We start from the raw sequence: 21,207 nt of genomic DNA, 5'->3' as shown, positions 1-21,207 counted from the left end.
GGGAAAATTTGATGACAATACTGTGACTTGCAATAAGAGTGCAGAGAAGAGCAACCAGGATGATTAGGGGACTGGAGGCTAATGTAAAGTTTCCCAACGATGCCGTAACGAACACGTAATAAGAGCCAATGTTTCAATACAGAAACTAGCGATTTATTAACAGCTTCATTAGGCAAGATTTATCCGCAGCCATTTCTTTTGCTTTGTCTATCTCAGTGTTTCTCAACCTTGGCAACTTGAAGATGTCTGGACTTCAACTCCCAGAATACCCCAGCCAGCGAATGCTGGCTGGGGAATTCTGGGAGTTGAAGTTCGGACATCTTCAAGTTGCCAAGGTTGAGAAACACTGGTCTATCTGCTTCTGAACTTCGCCACTGTTCCTTTCCTCCCCGCACTCTGTGTCACAAATCACGTTGCCCAATAAATACACCCATCTCAAACCAGCTACTGTAATCTGAGATCCAGCTCCGCCGACGGTATGCATGGAATGTCAACACGGGGAAGTTGACATCCGGCTCCCCTCACTTTTCAAAAGCAGTCTGTGCAAGCAAAAACAATTTGAGTACAAGTATAGGATTCAAGGCTACGTCCTCCCCCCAGGTTTGATTGGATTTTTTTTCGTGGAATCTTTCTATAAGTCGATCAGCCTGGATATTTCTACTCTTTACCCAAGATGCTAACATATGAAGAACAGTTGCAGGAACTGGGTATGTCTAGTTTAATGACAAGAAGGACCAGGGGAGACAGGATAGCAGTCTTCCAATATCTCAGGGGCTGCCCCAAAGAAGAGGGAGTCAACCTATTCTCCAAAGCACCTGAACAAGAAGCAATGGGTGGAAACTAATCAAGGAGAGAAGCAACTTAGAACTGAGGAGAAATTTCCTGACAGTGAGAACAATGAATCAGTAGAACAACTTGCCTCCAGAAGTTGTGAATGCTCCAACACTGGAAGTCTTTAAGAAGATGTTGGATAACCATTTGTCTGAAACGGTATAGGGTCTCCTTCCTAAGCAGGGGGTTGGACTGGAAGACCTCCAAGGTCTCTTCCAACTCTGTTATTCTATTCTATATTCTGGATCAGATCCTTACCTGGATCCACTGATATCCATTTCGGCTTGTAGCACCAGGTCTGTTACACACTCATCGTCCTCACCACAGTCTTTGAAAAAGGGGATCTGGAAAACAACCGTACAGTTTTTTGCCTCCCTCCCCTCTTCTTAAAGATACATTTCTGATTCTCTGACATCTGAGAAATATCTAAATAGGAGTGGCTCAAACCAGGAGTGATGCATCAGCATTTTTCCTTAGTGTTCATCCCTCTTTATTACTAACACAACTATTACTAACCTAGGTAAGCATGAACAATTGCTTGCAAATGCTATTCAAAGTATGCCGAAATTATTGCTTAGGTATTGAACTATGAAGATTATGCAATCCATTCTTCTTTAGTTCGAACCTAATGTATAGAGAAAAGTACGTCAAGACATGTCATCTAGAAATATTGATCAACCAGGGTGGCGCACTGGTTAGAATGCAGTATTGCAGGCTAATTCTGCTGACTGCCGACTGCCAGCAATTCGATCCTGACTGTCTCAAGGTTAACTCAGCCTTCCGTCCTTCCGAGGTCACTAAAATAAGGACCCAGATTGTTGGGGGAAAGAGGCTGACTCTGTAAAACACTTAGGGAGGACTGTAAAGCATTGTGAAGCGGTATATAAGTCTAAGCGCTATTGCTATCTTCCTTCCTTCCTTCCTTCCTTCTCTCCCTCCCTCCCTCCCTCCCTCCCTCCCTCCCTCCCAGTGGTTAGAATACAGGATTGTAGTCTAACTCTGCCCATTGCCAGCAGTTCGATCCTGACCAGCTCAAGGTTGAATCAGCCTTCCATCCTTCCGAGGTGGGTAAAATGAGGACCCAGATTGTTGGTGGAAAGAGGCTGACTCTGTAAACCGCTTAGAGAGGGCTATAAAAGCACCGTGAAGCGGGATATAAGTCTAAGCTCTATTGCTATCTAAAAAGGGAAAGTTTCCCTTCTGACTTTGAAGTTTTCATATTCACATTGGATTTAAAGCCTATGTTTTCCTGTTTTCAAACCCCAACCACACCTGTTCACAAGACTTTATCCCAGCTGCTCAGGTTTTGCAAAAATGTTCTTAATTGTGAGCAGTAGAGGACTTTAACCGAGTGTTTCTCAACCTTAGTACCTTTTTAAAGGTGTGGACTTCAATTCCCAGAGAGTTCACATTCTGTGGATGTGGAGTCAAAGCGCTACTTCTTAGTTACAGTTAGTCCTCGAATTATGACCATAACCGAGCCCAAAATGTACGTTGATAAGCGAGACGTTTGTGAAGTGAGTTTCGCCCCATTTTATGGCCTTTCCTGTCCCAGCTGTTAAGTGAATCACTGCCGTTGATAAATAGGTAACCTGGTCGGTAAGTGAAACCCCATTGACAGAAGGTTACAGAAGGTGATCCCGTGACCCCAGCACACTGCAACGGTCATAAACATGAAGCAGTTGCTAAGTGGATGAATTTTGATCACGCGATCAGAGGGACGTGCAAAGGTCGTAACTGTGAAAAACAGCCATAACTCACATTTTCCAGTGCCATTGTAACTTTGAACAGTCACTAAGCAGGCTGTTGTAAGTTGAGGACTTCCTGCGTAAGACTCACAGACTGCTGTATTGTATTTGCCTTTATTCTATCACTTCCTGAATGGGCAGATTGCTCCGTAAATCACAACCTTACTCCCAAAAACCTTCTTTTATTTATACAGCTGTAAATTATGGTCATTCACAGTCCACAAGGCTTCACAAACAGCCTGTGAAGATTCCGACAGATGTCTGCTCGAGTTGCCACGGTCTTTCAGGGGAATGTTGATAAACACCCACCTTATCTCTCTTGGAAAGCTGCCAGGGACCTAATTGCCAAATGCAGAGCAAGGCCAAACTTAGCACATTTGGAGTGCCTCCCGGTCCAGGTAGGGCCGCAACTGGTGCACCAGGTGAACCTGGGCAAAAGCCCCACTGGTCACAGCTGACAAATGATGTTCTAATGTCAGCTGTGGGTCCAGGAGAACACCCAAGTTGCGGGCCTTCTCTGAGGGGTGTAAGATTTCACCCCCCAGGTTTAAAGGTGGAATATCTGGACTATTTTGGGGGGGCAGCATCCAAAGCCACTCAGTCTTGTCAGGGTTGAGCGCAAGCTTGTTCATTCCCATCCAGACCCTGACAGCTTCCAGGCACTGGCACATTACTTCCACCGCTTCACTGAATACAGCTGGGTATCGTCCGCATACTGATGGTATTTAATCCCGTACCTACGAATGATCTCACCCAGCGGCTTCATGTAGATGTTAAATAGGAGGGGGGACAGGACCAAGCCCTGCGGCACCCCGTATTCAAGGGGACTAGGGGTCGACCTCTGTCTTCCGACCAACACCGACTGCGACCTGCCAGAGAGGTAAGAGGAGAACCACCGTAAGACGGTGCCTCCCACTCCCACCTCTTCCAGCCGCCGCAGAAGGATACCATGGTCGATGGTATCGAAGGCCGCTGAGAGGTCAAGAAGCACCAGGATAGAGGAATGCCCTCTATCCCTGGCTCGCCAGAGATCATCGGTCAGTGCGACCAAAGCGGTTTTGGTGCAGTAACCAGGCCTGAAACCCGACTGAAAGGGATCCAGATAATCCGCTTCATCCAAGGTTTGCTCAGAGGAACTAATTGCTTCCTGCAAAAGTTCGCGTCCCGTTCGCTCCTCTTTTATGTCTTATGGGAGGGGCCAATCATCTCCAAGCCTTACTCCCGAGTTGTCCCTGTTTTCTTAATTGTTCTTGCCTTCTGGCAGCTCCGCGCATGCGCACATTGGGAACAGGCTCCCACTGTTCTTCTGCCTCGCTGGTGTCAGACTCCGGAGGCAGCACATAACGACCAGATGGCCTTGGCCCCCTCTCTGCTTCCGACACAGAGCCCTCGTCCGAGTCTTCCGCAGCCTCCAGGACTGGCCCATGTTCCCCGCACCCCCCAACCGCCTCACTATCCGAATCTGCTGCCAGCTCCTCAGGCTGCTGGCGGGCCACAACACAGTTTATGTCACGCATCCGTGTGTGAAGATCACATTTCACTTACTAGTTTCTTAACAGTGGTGGGCAGCTTCTCATCCAGTACAGGCCCAGGCAGCTCAGTTTCACTCAGTCCAAACTTCATGGTGATGGTGACCGGCCGGAGGTAATCTGAGGTGTCCTGAGGGAAAGAAATAGACCTGAGACCTTTTGGAGAACTAGCATCAGCCCTGAAATTCCTAGGATGCTTCCTTCCCCTTTAAAATGGATGGGTTCCTCACAGACTGTGTAAATGCAATTCAGTTTTCCTCTGTGTTTTCCAAGCAAGATGGCGGGAGTGATTTTTCTCCCGCTCATCCCACCATTCTGAGTGAATGTCAGCAATTTTAAGATGTGAGGACCTCAGCTCCTAGAATGCAACTTTCAGATGTGTGGACTTGGGATGGGGATTTCTTAAAGTTGCCAAAGGGACTGGACTAAGTGACCTATATGTTTGCGACAGTGGAAAATATCTGTGGTTCGGGTGTAGGATGAGATTGTAGGTTCATTCTCCAAGCTTGTGGGTCCGCTTCCAAATGTTTCTGTCAGGGTTCCGAAAGATGCTCTAATTAAATCATAAGCCTTGAGCCAAGCTTCAAAAGAAATCCAGTTATTTATTAGGAGCAGCCTGTCGACACGTATGCAAGTGAAGCCAACTCTGACCCTATGTAATTTACGGCCCAATTATGACCCTTCCCCCCCCAACCCCCAGGGTATGTCATTAATCACATTCCCCAACCGGAGCAATTTTGTGGGGTGTAGAGATCACTCCCTTCTGGCAGCTGTGGGTAACCTAGGAGACAGCCTTGAGAAAGATATGCCTGGAATGTGCTTCTGTTTGGGGCTGCCGTATTGCTTCGCCAGTTTCCCATCCCCCTTGCCTATGGCAACTCGAGAGCAGGCCAGGGATGCTTTGCGAGTTGACAATTTCAATACCAGACTAGGGAACATCTTCAGTGGGATTTAGGGGATGTCAGTGTTCTTCTGCTTATAATGGCTCCCAGTAGGTCTTGTGATGAAGAGATTGTGTCAGATGAGAGTCAGGTTGGGTTGCATTGAGTGAGCTTCTTGCGATGGATCTTGTGAAGGGATCAGGTGTGGATCACATCAGGTGAGGGTCTTATAATACAATAATACAATACAATAGCAGAGTTGGAAGGGACCTTGGAGGTCTTCTAATCCAACCCCCTGCCTAGGCAGGAAACCCTATACCGTCTCAGACAAATGGCTATCCAACGTCTTCTTAAAGACTTCCAGTGTTGGAGCATTCACAACTTCTGGAGGCAACTTCTGTTCCACTGATTAATTGTTCTAACTGTCAGGAAATTCCTCCTCAGTTCTAAGTTGCTTCTCTCCTTGATTAGTTTCCACCCATTGCTTCTTGTCCTGCCTTCAGGTTCCTTGGAGAATAGTCTGACTCCCTCTTCTTTGGGGCAACCCCTGAGATATTGGAAGACTGCTATCATGTCTCCCTTAGTCCTTCTTTTCATTAAACTAGACATACCCAGTTCCTAATGGGTCAGATGTGGGTCACATCACATAAGGGACTTGTGATGGGTCTTGTGATGGGAAGGTCATGTCAGGTGATGGTCATTGGGAGGTGAAGTGCTGGTTTTGTATGGGTGGCAAGGGTTGGTTGAGGGCAGAGGTAGTATTCAGCCGGTTCGGACTGGTTCGGCTGAACCAGTGTGGAAATCGCGGGTGAGCCTCCACCCCCACCCATCCGCCTATGCCATCCTATTTAGGCACGTTGTCAAGCCGCGTGCATGCTTGCAAGCCCCACACTCTAAAAGCATGTACGTAGGAGGCCGATCACATGTGCTGCCAAAGGGTGTGTGAGTGAAGCACGCACCTGCGCTCACATTTGCAAACCAGTCGGGAACGTAAGTGAACACCACCCCTGGTTGAAGGTCGTTGCCGTCGCTTGATTGGCTATGTGGTTTGAATTCTGAGCGGTTCAAAGTCTGGTTGCGCCTGTTGAATCAAATTTATGGTGGCGTGCCAGGCTTCGATGAAGCTATGTGGCAGGTGGTAGCGTGGCCAATTATTCTCGTATTGCTCCAATCGAATCAGTGTTTTTTCGGTATCAGTGTGAGCAGAGAAATGTTTGGAAACCAACACACAAGCTTGGAGAAAGAACCACCACTTCTTGATTTATAGTATAATATATTATAGTCTAATTTATAGTACAGTGATGGTGAACCTATAGCACAGGCGCCAGAGGTGGCACGCATGCGTTTGCCAGCTGGTCTTCTGGTTTCTGGCCTGCCCATGCGCTGCCAGCCAGCTGGTCTTGACGGAAAACGGCCGGAAAACGGCCGGAAAAACAGCCCCCAAAAGGCCTGAAAATCCCCCAAATTGGCATGTGTGCGCTGCCCAGCTGGTCTTCGGGTTTTTGGCACTCCAGCATGTGCCCATGCACACTCATGCATGCGCATTCTGGTTTGGGTGCTTGGTGCCGAAAAAGTTCACCACCATTGATCTATACCAGTGTTTCTCAACCTTGGCAACTTGAAGTCCTATGCTGGCTGGGGGATTCTGGGAGTTGAAGTCCCCAGGACTTCAAGTTGCCAAGGTTGAGAAACACTGATCTATACATTCTTTCCAATTCACATGATTTCACGATTAGGATTCTTCAGCTGAGGAAGAAATTCCTTTCATTGGAAAGAAAGCATTCTGAAAAGACGATGGCTACAGCAGGCACATGCTTCATTCACAGCCCCTCTTTAGCCAACCAACCAGGCGCTTGAATCAACCACGTCCACAGAGAGAAACCCTTGCCGCACTCACAACGACGTGGAAGCGAGCAGTTGAGCACGCCGTCCTGCCCACGGTGGCCCGAGTCCTCTTCTGCAGCAGCTTTTGGGAAGTGCTGTCAAAGACCGCCCTCGTGCGAAGCTTCCTGTCATCCAGAGAGATGTTGTATTTTATACCTAGGATCAAATGGTAAAGGCAGAGTGGTGCAGTGGCCGAGAGGTGGAGTTCCCGCCTCACAATCAGGAGACTGTGAGTTCAATCCTAGGTAGGGGCAGATATTTCTCTGGGCACAATGGGAATATATCTGCTGAACAGAACTCCGCTCTGGCAACAGGAAGGGCATCTGGCCAGTAAACACTGAGCTCCATTCAGTTGCCCTTCCTCTCCATCACTCCCTTGGCCACATTCCCTCAAGGCTGCCCAACTTTGGTTCAAGTCATGTAACTGAGGTGGACAGTAAGAGAAACATTTGAACTTCTGGTTTTGGGAGGCACTTACTCAAGTGGCTGTCCCGGGACCCAGAGACCGCGAAGACACACTGAAACAGAAGTTGGCTGTCACGCAGAGAGATTCCTTCCCGTTTCTCTGGCAGTTTTTCTGGATCACATTGATGGAGGCAGGGTTGACTGAGATGGATGCATTGATCTGCACGATTCTCCTGGATCTGATTCATTGCCAACAAAAATAATTGTAACCGCAAAGGGCATACCGCTTTCACAATCTAAGCACTGTAATTGGGTATAATCTATATTACTGCCATATAGCAGAGTGCTTCACTATTGGCAACTTTAAGATGTGTGAACTTTTAAAATGAAGATTGACTCCACAATTGGCAAGACAGATAAGACTGTTTTGTTACTGGAAAGATACAGGTTGACAATGAAAGTTGGTAATAAAAAAGTAGATTTTTTTATTATTGATGATTAATAAGTAGGAACTTTGTAACTCCTAGATTGTTTTAGATTGTTATTAAATATTTACTTGCTAACAATTAATTAACCATAAATAATAATAATAATGAAATGATCATGGATACAGCGTAATGATATATACATGTATTGACAATTTAGTAAAAGAAATTTGGATACAAATTGTAAATTGTGACTTGGGAAAAAGACCAATAAATTTTATTAACAAATTTTCATTTAGATCTTGTTATAAAGGTTGTAAGGTTTTTTTTTGGGGGGGGGCTGATGAGAGGAGATGGGGCATAAATAGTAAATGATTTTTAGCCAATTAAAATAACAACAAGGAAATGTTAATGGTCATTGTTTAACAATATATACATGTTATGGTATTGGCCAAAGTAACTTAGATATAAATTTTAGTCAGTGAGTTGGGGGGGAAAAAAGGGGGGGAAGGCTTACAAATTTTATTTATTGACCTTTATTTAAAAGATGCTATAAAAGTGTAATGTTATTGGAGGATTTTTTGAAATAGCTAATGAATGCCATTATGTGGTTGTCTCTTTAAGTATGAATGATTTGAGGTAAAAGCATGTTCAAATAATTGTAGTCAAATGAGAATTGTGGTACATTGATAGTAAGATATACAAAGATTTTTGACTTTTTTTTTTTTTTATAGCAATAGCAGTGGACTTATATACCGCTTCATAGGCCTTTCAGGCCTCTCTAAGCGGTTTACAGAGAGTCAGCATATTGCCCCCAACAATCTGGGTCCTCATTTTACCCACCTCGGAAGGATGGAAGGCTGAGTCAACCCTGAGCCGGTGAGATTTGAACCGCTGACCTGCTGATCTAGCAGTAGCCTGCAGTGCTGCATTTAACCACTGCGCCACCTTGGCTCTTAAAGTGTATAATCTAATATGAACTATAAGTAATGACTGTGGAAGAAAGTACGAAAATTATCTGTAACCCATCGACACGCTTTCTACAAGATGTAATGAAGGATGATACTTTTTTTGTGTTTTTGTTCAATTAAAATTTTAAAAAAATTTCAAAAAAAAAAGATGTGTGAACTTCAACTCCCAGAATTCCTTGGCCAGCATGTTCCACTAACTATGCTGCTGGAGAAGACTTCTGCAAGTCCCTTGGACTGCAAGGGGATCCAACCAGTCATTCCTAGAGGAGATCTGCTCTTTAGAAGGCCAGATCCTGAAGAGGAAACTCAAAGACCTTGGCCACCTAATGAGAAGGAAGGACTCCCTGGAGAAGAGCCTCATGCTGGGAAGGATGGAGGGCAAAAGAAGAAGGACTGCAAGGCCATTCAACCGGTCAGTCCTAGAGGAGATCAACCCTGGATGCTCTTTAGAAGACCAGATCCTGAAGGGGAAACTCAAAAGACTTTGGCCACCTGATGAGAAGGAAGAAGGACTCCCTGGAGAAGAGCCTCATGCTGGGAAAGATGGAGGGCAGAAGAAGAAGAAGGGGACGGCAGAGAAAGAGGTGGCTGGATGGAGTCACCAAAGCAGTCGGCCTGAGCTTCAATGGACTCCAGAGGATGGTAGAGGACAGGAAGGCCTGGAGGAACGTGGTCCATGGGGTCACGATGGGTCGGACATGACTTGGCAACAATTCCACTAGTTGTTCAATATCAAGGTAACCCTTGTCCCATGGCGAGCTGCCATGCAGCGATTCTGCACCAGCATTACTTACTCGCCTCTCTGAAAGGGATTCCTCTCCCCTGGTCCTCCACCCAGCCCCTCACCTTAAGACCACTGCAGCATCCTGAGCCCCCACAGCCAGATCCACCAGGCCGTCCCCATCCATGTCGATCTGCCCGTCCAAACTGCGGCCGAAATAGCGGAGGCCCAAACGAAGCGCTGTGGATTCGATGCGCTGCCAAGGGAAGAAAGCAACCATTTTGGGGGAGGAACAGCCTTAGGCACTCGTGGCTGCCTTTTTTAAGAGCCTTTTTTTATTTTACCAAGGGTGTGACTTAATGCTAGATCCATAGAGGCAAAGTAGAAGCGAAGCCAGTTCTGAAGTTTACCCTGCGTAGTAAAAAAAAAATCACCCTTTTTCTTGTAAACCCACCAGACTTATACAGTACAGGGTCGTGACCGCAAACCTATGGCAGCAGAGGTGGCATGCAGAGACCTCTCTGCGGGCATGTGTGCCATCACCAGCTGCTCTTCGCAGGTACCAGAGCACCGGGAAACGGCCGGAAAAATAGCAAAAAAGCCATTTTCTGGGCCATTTCCCCCCCTGTTTTCAGGCTGTTTTTCTGGCTGTTTTCAGGCTGTTTTTCAGTCCAGAAGTGGCCTGAAAATGGCCCCCAAAACAGCCTGAAAATGGCCCCCATAACAGCGTGATAGTGACCCCTCAAAACAGCCTGAAAATGACCCCAAAACAGCCTGATAATGGCTCCCAAAACAGCCTGATAATGGCCCCGAAACAGCCTCATAATGACCCCCAAAACAGCCTGAAAATGGCCCCCATAACAGCCTGATAATGGCCCCCAAAACAGCCTGATAATGGCCCCCAAAACAGCCTGATAATGGCCCCAAAACAGCCTGAAAATGGCCCCCAAAACAGCCTGAAAATGCTCCCCAAAACAGCCTGAAAATGCCCCCAAAACAGCCTGAAAATGCCCCCAAAACAGTCTGAAAATGCCCCCAAAACAGTTTGAAAATGCCCCCCAAAACAGCCTGAAAACGGCCCCCAAACGGCCAAAAAAAATGACATGCACACGCCAGCCTGTCTTTGAGTTTCCAGTGCGCACAAATGCGCACGCATGAACACGGATTCCAATTTGGGCATGGTGCTGGAAAGGTTCGCCATCACTGGTATAAGGTCTTTAGGGAAGGTGTACCATGGCAAAGACTAAGACCCCAGCAAGTAGACAATTCTTTGGAACCTCCCCTGATAAGAAGAGGATGGGAGATGGCCCGTATTGCGCCGGATGGCTGCTCTTCCTGCTGATGGAATTGGCCATCTTGCTCCCAATTGAGGGGGAGACTTTTAAAGGACACTAAACCTCACTTTCCAATGGCCTTTTTGAAAATTCCAAAACCCATTATAGACCTATAGAGGTTTGAGAAGCCTTCATTGGGTAAGTTTTTCTTCACTTCTGAAGAAAAAATAAGTTTAAGAAGTGAAAGAATTTGAAATAAATATTTTTTTAAAACCCAAGTAATATATTTGGAGCTTCGAAAGTTATAAACAATTATAAACCAAGTTAATAAACTGGTTGTTAAGTGAATCTGGCTTCCCCATTGACTTGGCTTGTCAGAAGTTCTCAAAAGGAAATCACCTGACATTGTGACCGTCATAAATAGGAATCCATTGTCAAAGCACCTGAATTTGATCATGTGACCATGGGGATGCTGCAGAGGTCGCAACTGTGAAAATCGGTCATAAGTCACCGATTTTGAGTGCCACTGTAACTTTGAACGGCCACTAAACTAACTGTTGTAAGTCGAGGACTTCCTGTACTGTGCAGAATTAGGTCAAGGTTCCCCTCGCACATATGTGCTAGCCGTTCCCGACTCTAGGGGGCGCTGCTCATCTCAGTTTCAAAGCTGAAGAGCCAGCGCTCTCCGAAGACATCTTCGTGGTCATATGGCTGGCATGACTCAATGCCGAAGCCGCCCGGAGCGCTGTTCCCTTCCCACCAAAGGTGGCTCCTATTTTTCTACTTGCATTTTTTATGTGCTTTCGAACTGTTAGGTTGGCAGAAGCTGGGACAAGGAACGGGAGCTCACTCCGTTATGCGGTGCTAGGCATTCGAACCGCCGACCTGCCGACCTTTCTGATGGACAAGCTCAGCGTCTTAGCCACTGAGCCACCACGTCTGTGCCGAATGATGGAATTGAATTCGCTCCATTCAAGCAGGTTGGAAGACTTTTGCAGATACATAACACTGAATTAAAAATCCTATTAAAGCGAAAGTAGAAACTGAAAGTGGGAGATGCTGACGCTCACTCACCTGTTTGAAACGTGGCAATACAGTTTTGTACGGTAGCCATGGTACAAGTAGACTGCCCCCTGGTGGTTGTCCTCCAAGGGGGCACCCACAACTACGTCGTTAAAGCTGTCGTGATTAAGATCCGGAACAGCCAGGATGGCGTAGCCAAAGCGGGCATCCTGAGGTTTGGGGTCAGGAAGGAGGGTCCCATTGAGAGTCAGCAGTGACTTCAAAAGAGAAGGAGAGAAAGAGAGGGAAACGCGTTTAAAAATAAATACATTCCTTTCGAACGTCTGCATCCACTCATATCAGGAAAAGAATTGTTCTTGCATTGCCAGACGGATGTTGAGATTGGTTGTGGATGCACACAACCTCAACATGGGGAAAAAACCCTCACTTTGTACAGTACTTTCTCCATATGTTTTATTTTTTTATTCCCTATTTATTTTAAAAATTTATATGGCCGCCCAACTAGACACAAGGACAGTTTTTCCCTGCATGCCATCACTTTGCTAAACAACTAATTCCCACAACTGTCAAACTATTTAGTGAGACTGTATTACTATTCTTGTTTTCATCCTTCCTATTGCCTTTTCCACTTATGACTATAACCTTGTTGCTTGTATCTTTACCGTTTACATTGTTTTATTTAGTAGTATGATTTTGATTGCTTATCTAGTATCCTATGACTATCACCAAGTGTTGTAGCTTATGATTCATGATGAACATATTTATGATGACTGTGATCATGATTTATCACTTTTATGTACACTGAGAGCTCATGCAAAGAAGATGAATTCCTTGTGTGTCCAGTCACATTTGGTCAATAAAGAATTCTATTGAATTCTATTCAGAATTCTATCCTATCCTATCCTATCCGATTCAGACTTCTACTCAATTCAAAATTCTATTCTAGTCCAGTTTCTGTGTCTATTTCTATCTCTATCTCTCATCTCTATCTCTCTCATCTCTATCTCTCTCATCTCTATCTCTATCTATCATCTCTATCTATCTATCTATCTATCTATCTATCTATCTATCTATCTATCTATCTATCTATCTATCTATCTATCTATCATCTCTATCTCTTTCTCTGTCTATCATTTCTATCTCTCTCTTTCTATCTATCATCTCTATCTATATATCTATCATCTCTATCTCTCTCTATTGCTATAATCTCTATCTATCTATCATCTCTATCTCTATCTCTCTCTATCATCTCAATCTCTCTATCTATCATTATATATCTATATCTATCATTTCTATCTCTCTCTATTTCTATCTATCATCTCTATCTATCATCTCTATCTCTATCTCTATCTCTATCTCTCTCTATCATCTCAATCTCTATCTATCTATCATCTCTATATATCTATATAATTTCTATCTCTCTATTTCTATCTATCATCTCTATAGCTATCATCTCTATCTCTATCTCTATCTCTATCTCTATCTCTATCTCTATCTCTCATCTCTATCTCTCCTCTCTATCTCTACTCTCTACTCTACTCCAGATGTCTATGCAGATTCTCAGTCATCCAGGTCCCGGTTGTCCCAAAGGTGCTTTTTCAAGAGGCAACTGTATTTTCTGGGGTTTTTTGAAGACGTTTTGCTTCTCATCCAATAAGCTTCTTCAGCTCTGACTCTCCCCACTATCCAGTCAGAGCTGAAGAAGCTTCTTGGATGAAAAGCAAAATGTCTTCAAAGAAAAATGTCAGAGTATGCATAGCGTGACTACAATTTTGAGACAACCCAGGAGTAAAATACAGAGGTTTTGTCTTTCAAACAGTGGTTTATATCCAGGACTTATATATACGTACACATGTCAGGAAAATACTAGGCAAGCAATCAATCTTCCAACTCTAAATGGAGAACTACAATGGAGAGAGATATACGAGGAGAGAGAGACGTCCTCACATGGCCTCCCTTATATATACAGCTTGTTAAAGTGGCAGTAACCCTGCTGACTCATCCACATATCATCATCTCGGTTTACAGCCCTACAGCAGCTTGTCAGCCATTAAATCGTCATTACCCTGACACCCCCCCCCCGCCCCCACAAAGTCCAGTTGCCTCTTGAAAAAACACCTTAGGGTGATTCGGGGGGGGGGTGTGTCTTTCAGAGATAAAAACCCAATGCAAACTCCGTTGAACTCCTGCCCCTCAAGCAGCACTCACCTGGCCAACCTTGTAAAGGTAAACACACCCTATCTCTTTGTTCTGTGGGCCCAGGTACATGGGGGCAGCCACCAGCAGGACATCTGTGATGCCATCCCCATTCACGTCCACGGGGCAAACTTCACTCCCAAAGTAGGAACCGATCTGCATGAGACAATGAAGACTACGTCAACCCTGGCAGATTCACACAAGTTTTCTTGCCACTGTTGTTAAGTTAGCCACATGGTCGTTAAGTGAATCTGGCTCCCCCCCCATTGACTTTGCTCATCAGAATGTTGCATGACCCTGGGAAACAATGTTGTGGCCTTCTCAGACAGTGAGGAGGTTGGAGAGGAACCTGGACCAGTCCTGGAGTCTGGGAAGGCTCTGAGGAGGGCTCTGTGTTGGAGGCAGAGGGGGGGCCAGGGCCGTCTGACAGTTATCAGCTGCCTTTGGAGTCGTAGATCAGTGAAGCAGAGGAACAGCTGGAGCCTGTTCCCAGTGTACGCATGTGCAGAGCTGCCAGGAGAAGGGAACAGCTAAGGACAAGGGCCGACGTGGGAGTAAAAGCACAGGTGGAGAGTGAACGGCCCCTCCCAGAGGGAATAAAGAGGAGCAAATGGGGAGGGGAGTTTGCAGGAGACCATTAGTTCGCTTCATTAGTGTGAAGATTTGTCTGTGACCCCAGAGACTCCTTGCCAAGTATTTTCCGGTACAGCATTTGGAAGATATCGGCCTGGCAGCTCTCCAAGGCTGATAAGGTCTGTGGTTGTAAATCCACCCTTGAAAGACTGTTTGCTGGGATTTTGCTGGATGTGAACGAGAGGGATTCACCTGAGCGTCATAAAAAGGGGTTTTGCTGGGACAAGGAGTTCTGCTTCGGGATTTGGTGAAGCTAGCTCAGAACACACCCAGCAACCGTCCTAAATATGACCCAGTTGTCAAATACCCAAATGCAAATCACGTGATGCTACAATGGTCGTAAGTGTGAATGATGGTTGTGTCACTTTTTTCCAGTGCCGTTGTAACTTCCGTCACTAAGCAAACTGTTGTAAGACGAGGACCGTCTGAATTCAGCAGCCAGAAAATCCAGACACATAAATGATGTTCTCACACACCTTTCATGCTAGTTGGTCACAAAACACACACACACGTCTTCTAGCATCTCCTGCTTCTGTTGTAATGGTTTCTGCCTAAAAAAAAGGTGCAATGATTGACATTTACATTTTTGCGAGTCCCTTACCTGGTCCCCTGTCAAGGCCTGAGAGATGGATACGTCGCCATCTCCATCCATCTCAAAGAGGATAACTTTCCCCTTGTGCTGGAAACGGGGGGCGCTGGCCAGATAGAGCCTTCGGCCGTTCCGGAGTCTGATGGAAGAGACGGTGTAGCCTGAGAAAGGGAAAGAAAAAGAAAAAAAAAAAAAGAAAATGACAAAGAAATTCTGGTCTTTGACCACAGATCTTATGTTTAGAACAGAGTTGGAAGGGACCTTGTAGGTCATCTAGTCCAACCCCTGCCCAAGCAGGAGATCCTACACCATTTCTGACCAGTCTCTTCTTTAAAACTTCCAAGGATGAAGCTCCCACAACTTCTGAAGGCGACTTCTGTTCCACTGGTTGATTGTCCCCACTGTTAGGAAATTTCTCCTTAATTCCAGGCTGCTTCTCTCCTTGATTAGTTTCCATCTATTGTTTCATGTCCTGCCTTCTGGTGCTTTGGAGAATAATTTGACCCCCTCTTCTTTGGGGGCAGCCCCTCAAATATTGGAAGACTACTCTCCTGTCTTCCCTGGTCCTTCTCTTCACTAGACTAGCCAGGCCCAGTTCCTGCAACTGTTCTTTGTATGTTTTAGCCTCCAGTCCCCTAATCCTCTGGTTGCTCTTCTCTGCACTCTTAACAGAGTCTCAACATCCTTTTTTGTATCATTGTGACCAGAATTGGATGCAGTATTCCAAGTGTGGCCTCCCCAGTGTAGTATAAAGTGGTAGTAGCTATTCTCGTGATCTTCACCTGGGAGTGATTATGGTAGATAACTTGGCACAAGTCTTTAAAGTAAAGGATGTAAAAGCATTTTGAACTGCCTGGAATTTAAAAACATCACGTTTTGAGTGAAAGTACTTCCAAGATGATCAAAAAGGGGCATTTTAAATCCCAAACAGCTATTATGCATGGAATGATTATTTCAAAGTCGAAGTGCATTCAAATTGGTTCAAATTCAAAATATTTTTCACGGTGCTTTCTTCCCATGAATTAGAATCCAAAAAGAAAAAGGAGTTAAGAAGAGCATGTGGTACCTGGATGAAATCGGGAATTATAGCCCAACAAAGTTTGAGAATACAAACTCTCTTTATGCCCTTACTGATTTTAGGTATAATAATAATTCCTTTCTGTGAGGAGGGAGATTTTAAGCATAGTTTTACAAGTTAATACTCCCCCCCCCCAATAAAACCATAATAGGCTCAAAGTATTTTCCTTGTATACAAATGGCCATAAAAAACGTTCTGCGCTTCTTCAGTTAAACCCCAACCTGGGCAATATCTACTGAAAAAAATATTGGATTCTTTTATTACCTTTTAGAATGGAAGAAGTGTTACAAGCTCAGATAGTCTTTAAAAGAAATACTGGAATACACTTGGAATACGGCATCCAGTTTTGGTCACTACGTTACAAAAAGGAAGTTGAGACCACTTAGGAACAAGTAAAATGAAGAGCAACTAAGATGATTTTTTTTAAAAAAGTTTTTGCACTCTGCAAACCTCCCAAAAATGGCCCGTTTGTCAAGAAAACCTTTTGAAAAAAGGGCATGAATAGCCCTTAGGAAGTTTATAGAGTGTTCCCAGGGGGTGTGCCCCCCCCAAATGAGCAAAAACTGGCGCATTTTGCGCAAAAATGGGCCCATTTTTTGTCAAAAAAGGGCATGGATAGCCTTTAGGAAGCTTATAGAGTGCTGCTGGGGCTGGGGGGCCATTTTTTGCTCATTTCTGCCCTCCCCAGCCCCCAGGAGCTCTCTGGAAGCCTCCTAAAGGCTATGCATGGCCATTTTTGCAAAGGGGGTGGAGTTTCGGGAGGCAAACAATGCTGTATTCAGTGTATAAGACGCATCCAAATTTTCAGCCTCTTTTTTGAGGGAAAAGGGTGCGTCTTATACTCTGAAAAATACAGTACTTCTCAGAGATAGGGGACGACCACCATTGGAAACAGAAAAGATAGGTTAGCTCACCCCTTCGTCCTGACCTTCTGCTGTTTTCCTTACCTAGATAGGCCGCGTGGTTGTTCAGCTTTCGCGGGAACTCTCTTGCAAAAGCTTCCCTGGGGGGATGACCCGTCCAGACCGGCCCTCCTTGAGCACGGCACCGTCCCAGTCGTAGGCTCCCACCATCCCAAAGAGGATTCCATCCTGCCAGGAGAGAAGCAACGACAATAGCAGTAGTACTTAGACCTATATCCCTCTTCACAGTGCTTGACAGCCCTCTCTGATCAGTTTACCGAGTGAGCCTCTTGCCCCCCCAACATCTGGGTCCTCGTTTTACCCAACTTGGGAGGATGGAAGGCTGAGTCAACCTTGAGCCGGTCAGGATTGAACTCCTGGCAGTGAGCAGAGTTAACCATCAAGATTGCATTCTTAACCACTACACCACCACGGCTCTTAGATAGATGTAGAACTAGATGAATGGATGGATGGATGGATGGATGGATGGATGGATGGATGGATGGATGGATGGATGGATGGTTGGTTGGTTGGTTGGTTGGTTGGATGGATGGATGGATGGATGGATGGATGGATGGATGGATGGATGGATGGATGGATGGATGGATGGATGGATGGATAGATAGATAGATAGATAGATAGATAGATAGATAGATAGATAGATAGATAGATAGATAGATAGATAGATAGATAGATAGATAGATAAAGAGAGAGAGAGGGAGGGAGGGAGAGAGAGAGAGAGAGAATAAATAGATAGACAAACAAAATATAGAGATAGATAGCAATAGCACTTAGACTTATGTATTGCTTCTTAGTGCTTTCCAGCCCTCTCTAAGTGGTTTACAGAGTCAGCCTCTTGCCCCCCAACAATTTGGGTCCTCATTTTACCCACCTTGGAAGGATGGAAGGCTGAGTCAACCTTGAGCCGGTGACATTCGAACTCCTGGCAGTCAGCAGAATAAGGATGGAAGGCAAGCACGCAGACAGACAGACAGACAGACAGACAGACAGATAGCACTAGTGGACTTGTATACCACTTTACAGTGCTAACAGCCCCCTTTAAGTGGGTTACAGAGTCAGCCTCTTGCCCCCAACAATCTGGGCCCTCATTTTACCCACCTCGGAAGGATGGAAGGCTGAGTCAACCTTTAGGAGGAGGAAGGAAGGAAGGAAGGAAGGAAGGAAGGAAGGAAGGAAGGAAGGAAGGAAGGAAGGAAGGGATAATACTTAGACATATCCTGCTTCACAGTGCTTTTCCAGCCCTCTCTAAGTGGTTTACAGAGTCAGCATCTTACCCCCAACAATCTGGGTCCTCATTTTACCCACCTCAGAAGGATGGCAGGCTGAGTCAACCTTTAGGAGGAAGGAAGGAAGGAAGGAAGGAAGGAAGGAAGGAAGGAAGGAAGGAAGGAAGGAAGGAAGGAAGGAAGGAAGGAAGGAAGGGATAATACTTAGACATATCCTGCTTCACAGTGCTTTTCCAGCCCTCTCTAAGTGGTTTACAGAGTCAGCATCTTACCCCCAACAATCTGGGTCCTCATTTTACCCACCTCGGAAGGATGGCAGGCTGAGTCAACCTTTAGGAGGAAGGAAGGAAGGAAGGAAGGAAGGAAGGAAGGAAGGAAGGAAGGAAGGGATAATACTTAGACATATCCTGCTTCACAGTGCTTTTCCAGCCCTCTCTAAGTGGTTTACAGAGTCAGCATCTTACCCCCAACAATCTGGGTCCTCATTTTACCCACCTCGGAAGGATGGCAGGCTGAGTCAACCTTGAGCCTGGTGAGATTCGAAGTGCCAAATTGCAGGGAGCCAGCAGTCAGCAGACGTTAGCCTGCAGTACTGCACTCTCACCACTGCGCCACCCCTGGACACCACAGCCCTCCAGACACTCAACCTACTCAAAGCAAAGGCTGCTTGGCTTCCAGACTGTAAGCCGCCTGGAGTCCCCTGGGTGCAAATCAGGCTGCTGTATGAATTTGCTTTGTTTCAGTTTACACAGATATCAAATAGCACTTAGATTTCCCGCTTCACATTTGGAAATTATTTGTCTCTTACCTCCAGCAAGTGGGTGGAGAAGCCCACCTGAGACATTTCCAGCTCAAAAGAGTTATACTCGCGACTCCCTGTGTTTGAAGAAAAAAAAGGGGGGAGGGGGAAAGGTCACCTTCTTGATATCAAGTTGGACTAGATGACCTCCAAGGTCCCTTCCAACTCTGCTCATCTGTTAATAAATGGTGTAGGGTGTCCTGCTTGGGCAAGGGGGTTGGGCTAGATGACCTCCAAGGTCCCTTCCAACTCTGCTCATCTGTTAATAAATGGCGTAGGGTCTCCTGCTTGGGCAAGGGGGTTGGGCTAGATGACCTCCAAGGTCCCTTCCAACTCTGCTCATCTGTTAATAAATGGTGTAGGGTCTCCTGCTTGGGCAAGAGGGTTGGGCTAGATGACCTCCAAGGTCCCTTTCAACTCTCTTCATCTGTTAATAAATGGCATAGGGTCTCCTGCTTGGGCAAGAGGGTTGGGCTAGATGACCTCAAAGGTCCCTTCCAACTCTGCTCATCTGTTAATAAATGGTGTAGGGTCTCCTGCTTGGGCAAGGGGGTTGGGCTAGATGACCTCCAAGGTCCCTTCCAACTCTGCTCATCTGTTAATAAATGGCGTAGGGTCTCCTGCTTGGGCAAGGGGGTTGGGCTAGATGATCTCTAAGGTCCCTTTCAACTCTGCTCATCTGTTAATAAATGGTGTAGGGTCTCCTGCTTGGGCAAGGGGGTTGGGCTAGATGACCTCCAAGGTCCCTTCCAACTCTGCTCATCTGTTAATAAATGGCGTAGGGTCTCCTGCTTGGGCAAGGGGGTTGGGCTAGATGATCTCTAAGGTCCCTTTCAACTCTGCTCATCTGTTAATAAATGGTGTAGGGTCTCCTGCTTGGGCAAGGGGGTTGGGCTAGATGACCTCCAAGGTCCCTTCCAACTCTGCTAACATATTACTGGAGGCCAGTTTATCAGAAAAGGATGATAAATAGCTTTTCTTGGTTATTCCCGTGGCAGATGTGTCTGCCCAACTCTGTGTTTGGTGAAAGGTTGAGAGGTTCTTTAGACCTGGGGTGTGGTAGCACTTTCACCCTTCAAGGCTGGCCCATCATTTGGGGGGACGGACAACACTGGGGGCGGCTTCCTGGATTCGTAGCTCCTGCTTGAAGGGCAGGTGTCACTGTGACCAGGAAGTCTTTTCACACCACATCAGTGGTGCTCTTTTCTAGATTGGGAGAGGTAGGCTTCGGACAGTCATTCACACCCAAGTCACTTCACAGCTTGACTACTACAATGTACTTTACATGGGTCATCCCTGTGCCCCTGAAAAGATGTTGAGACTCTGGAAACAGTGCAGAGAAGAACAACAAAGAAGATTAGGGGACTGGAAACTAAAACATATGAAGAACAGTTGCTGGAACTGGGGTGTTTGTAGTTTGATGAAAAGAAGGACTAGGGGAGACATGATAGCAGTGTTTCAATATCTCAAGGGCTGCCCCAAAGAAGAGGGAATCAAGCTATTCTCCAAGGCACCTGAAAGCAGGACAAGAAGCAATGGGTGGAAACTAATCAAGGAGAGAAGCAACTTAGAACTGAGGAGAAATTTCCTGACAGGGAGGACAATTAATCAGTGGAACAACTTGCCTCCAGTTGTAAATACTCCAACACTGGAAGGTTTTAAAAAGATATTGGATATTAATTTGTCTGAAGTGGTATAGTCTTTCCTGCCTAAGCAGGAGGTTGGACTAGAAGACCTCCAAGGTCCCTTCCAACTCCGTTATTCTATTCTATTCTGTTCTGTTCTGCATTTTATTCTATTCTATATTCTGCTCTATTCTATTCTATTTATTCTACTCTATTCCTATCTTATTCTATTCCTATCCTATTCTATTATTCTATTCTATTCTCTCTATTCCTATTCTAGTCTAGTCTATTCTCTCTAATTCTATTCTATTCCACTCTATTCCTATCCTATCCTATTCTATTCCTATCCTATTCTATTATTCTAGTCTATTCTCTCTATTCCTATTCTATTCTAGTCTATTCTCTCTAATTCTATTTTATTCTATTCTATTCCACTTTATTCCTAT

The 21,207-nt window shown here is 45.6% G+C and overlaps 1 protein-coding gene across 1 annotated transcript in view; it reads right to left on the bottom strand.

Annotated features, from left to right (window-relative positions):
- ITGA10 (integrin subunit alpha 10) overlaps positions 1-21,207 on the bottom strand; it is an 81,075-nt gene that overhangs the window by 18,356 nt on the left and 41,512 nt on the right. Inside the window, 10 exon segments of the mRNA XM_087705361.1 lie at positions 1,090-1,175; positions 4,125-4,238; positions 6,887-7,029; positions 7,352-7,366; positions 7,369-7,517; positions 9,521-9,651; positions 11,744-11,767; positions 11,770-11,949; positions 13,901-14,044; positions 15,123-15,271. Of these exon segments, the coding sequence (XP_087561487.1) occupies positions 1,090-1,175; positions 4,125-4,238; positions 6,887-7,029; positions 7,352-7,366; positions 7,369-7,517; positions 9,521-9,651; positions 11,744-11,767; positions 11,770-11,949; positions 13,901-14,044; positions 15,123-15,271 (1,135 nt within the window).

This window comes from Thamnophis sirtalis, unplaced genomic scaffold, assembly GCF_051295495.1.
Source record: "Thamnophis sirtalis isolate CommonGarterSnake01/CBP01778 unplaced genomic scaffold, rThaSir2_p1.2 scaffold_2, whole genome shotgun sequence".
Classification (NCBI taxonomy): domain Eukaryota; kingdom Metazoa; phylum Chordata; class Lepidosauria; order Squamata; family Natricidae; genus Thamnophis; species Thamnophis sirtalis.
This window is presented reverse-complemented; position numbering and strand designations above follow the sequence as displayed.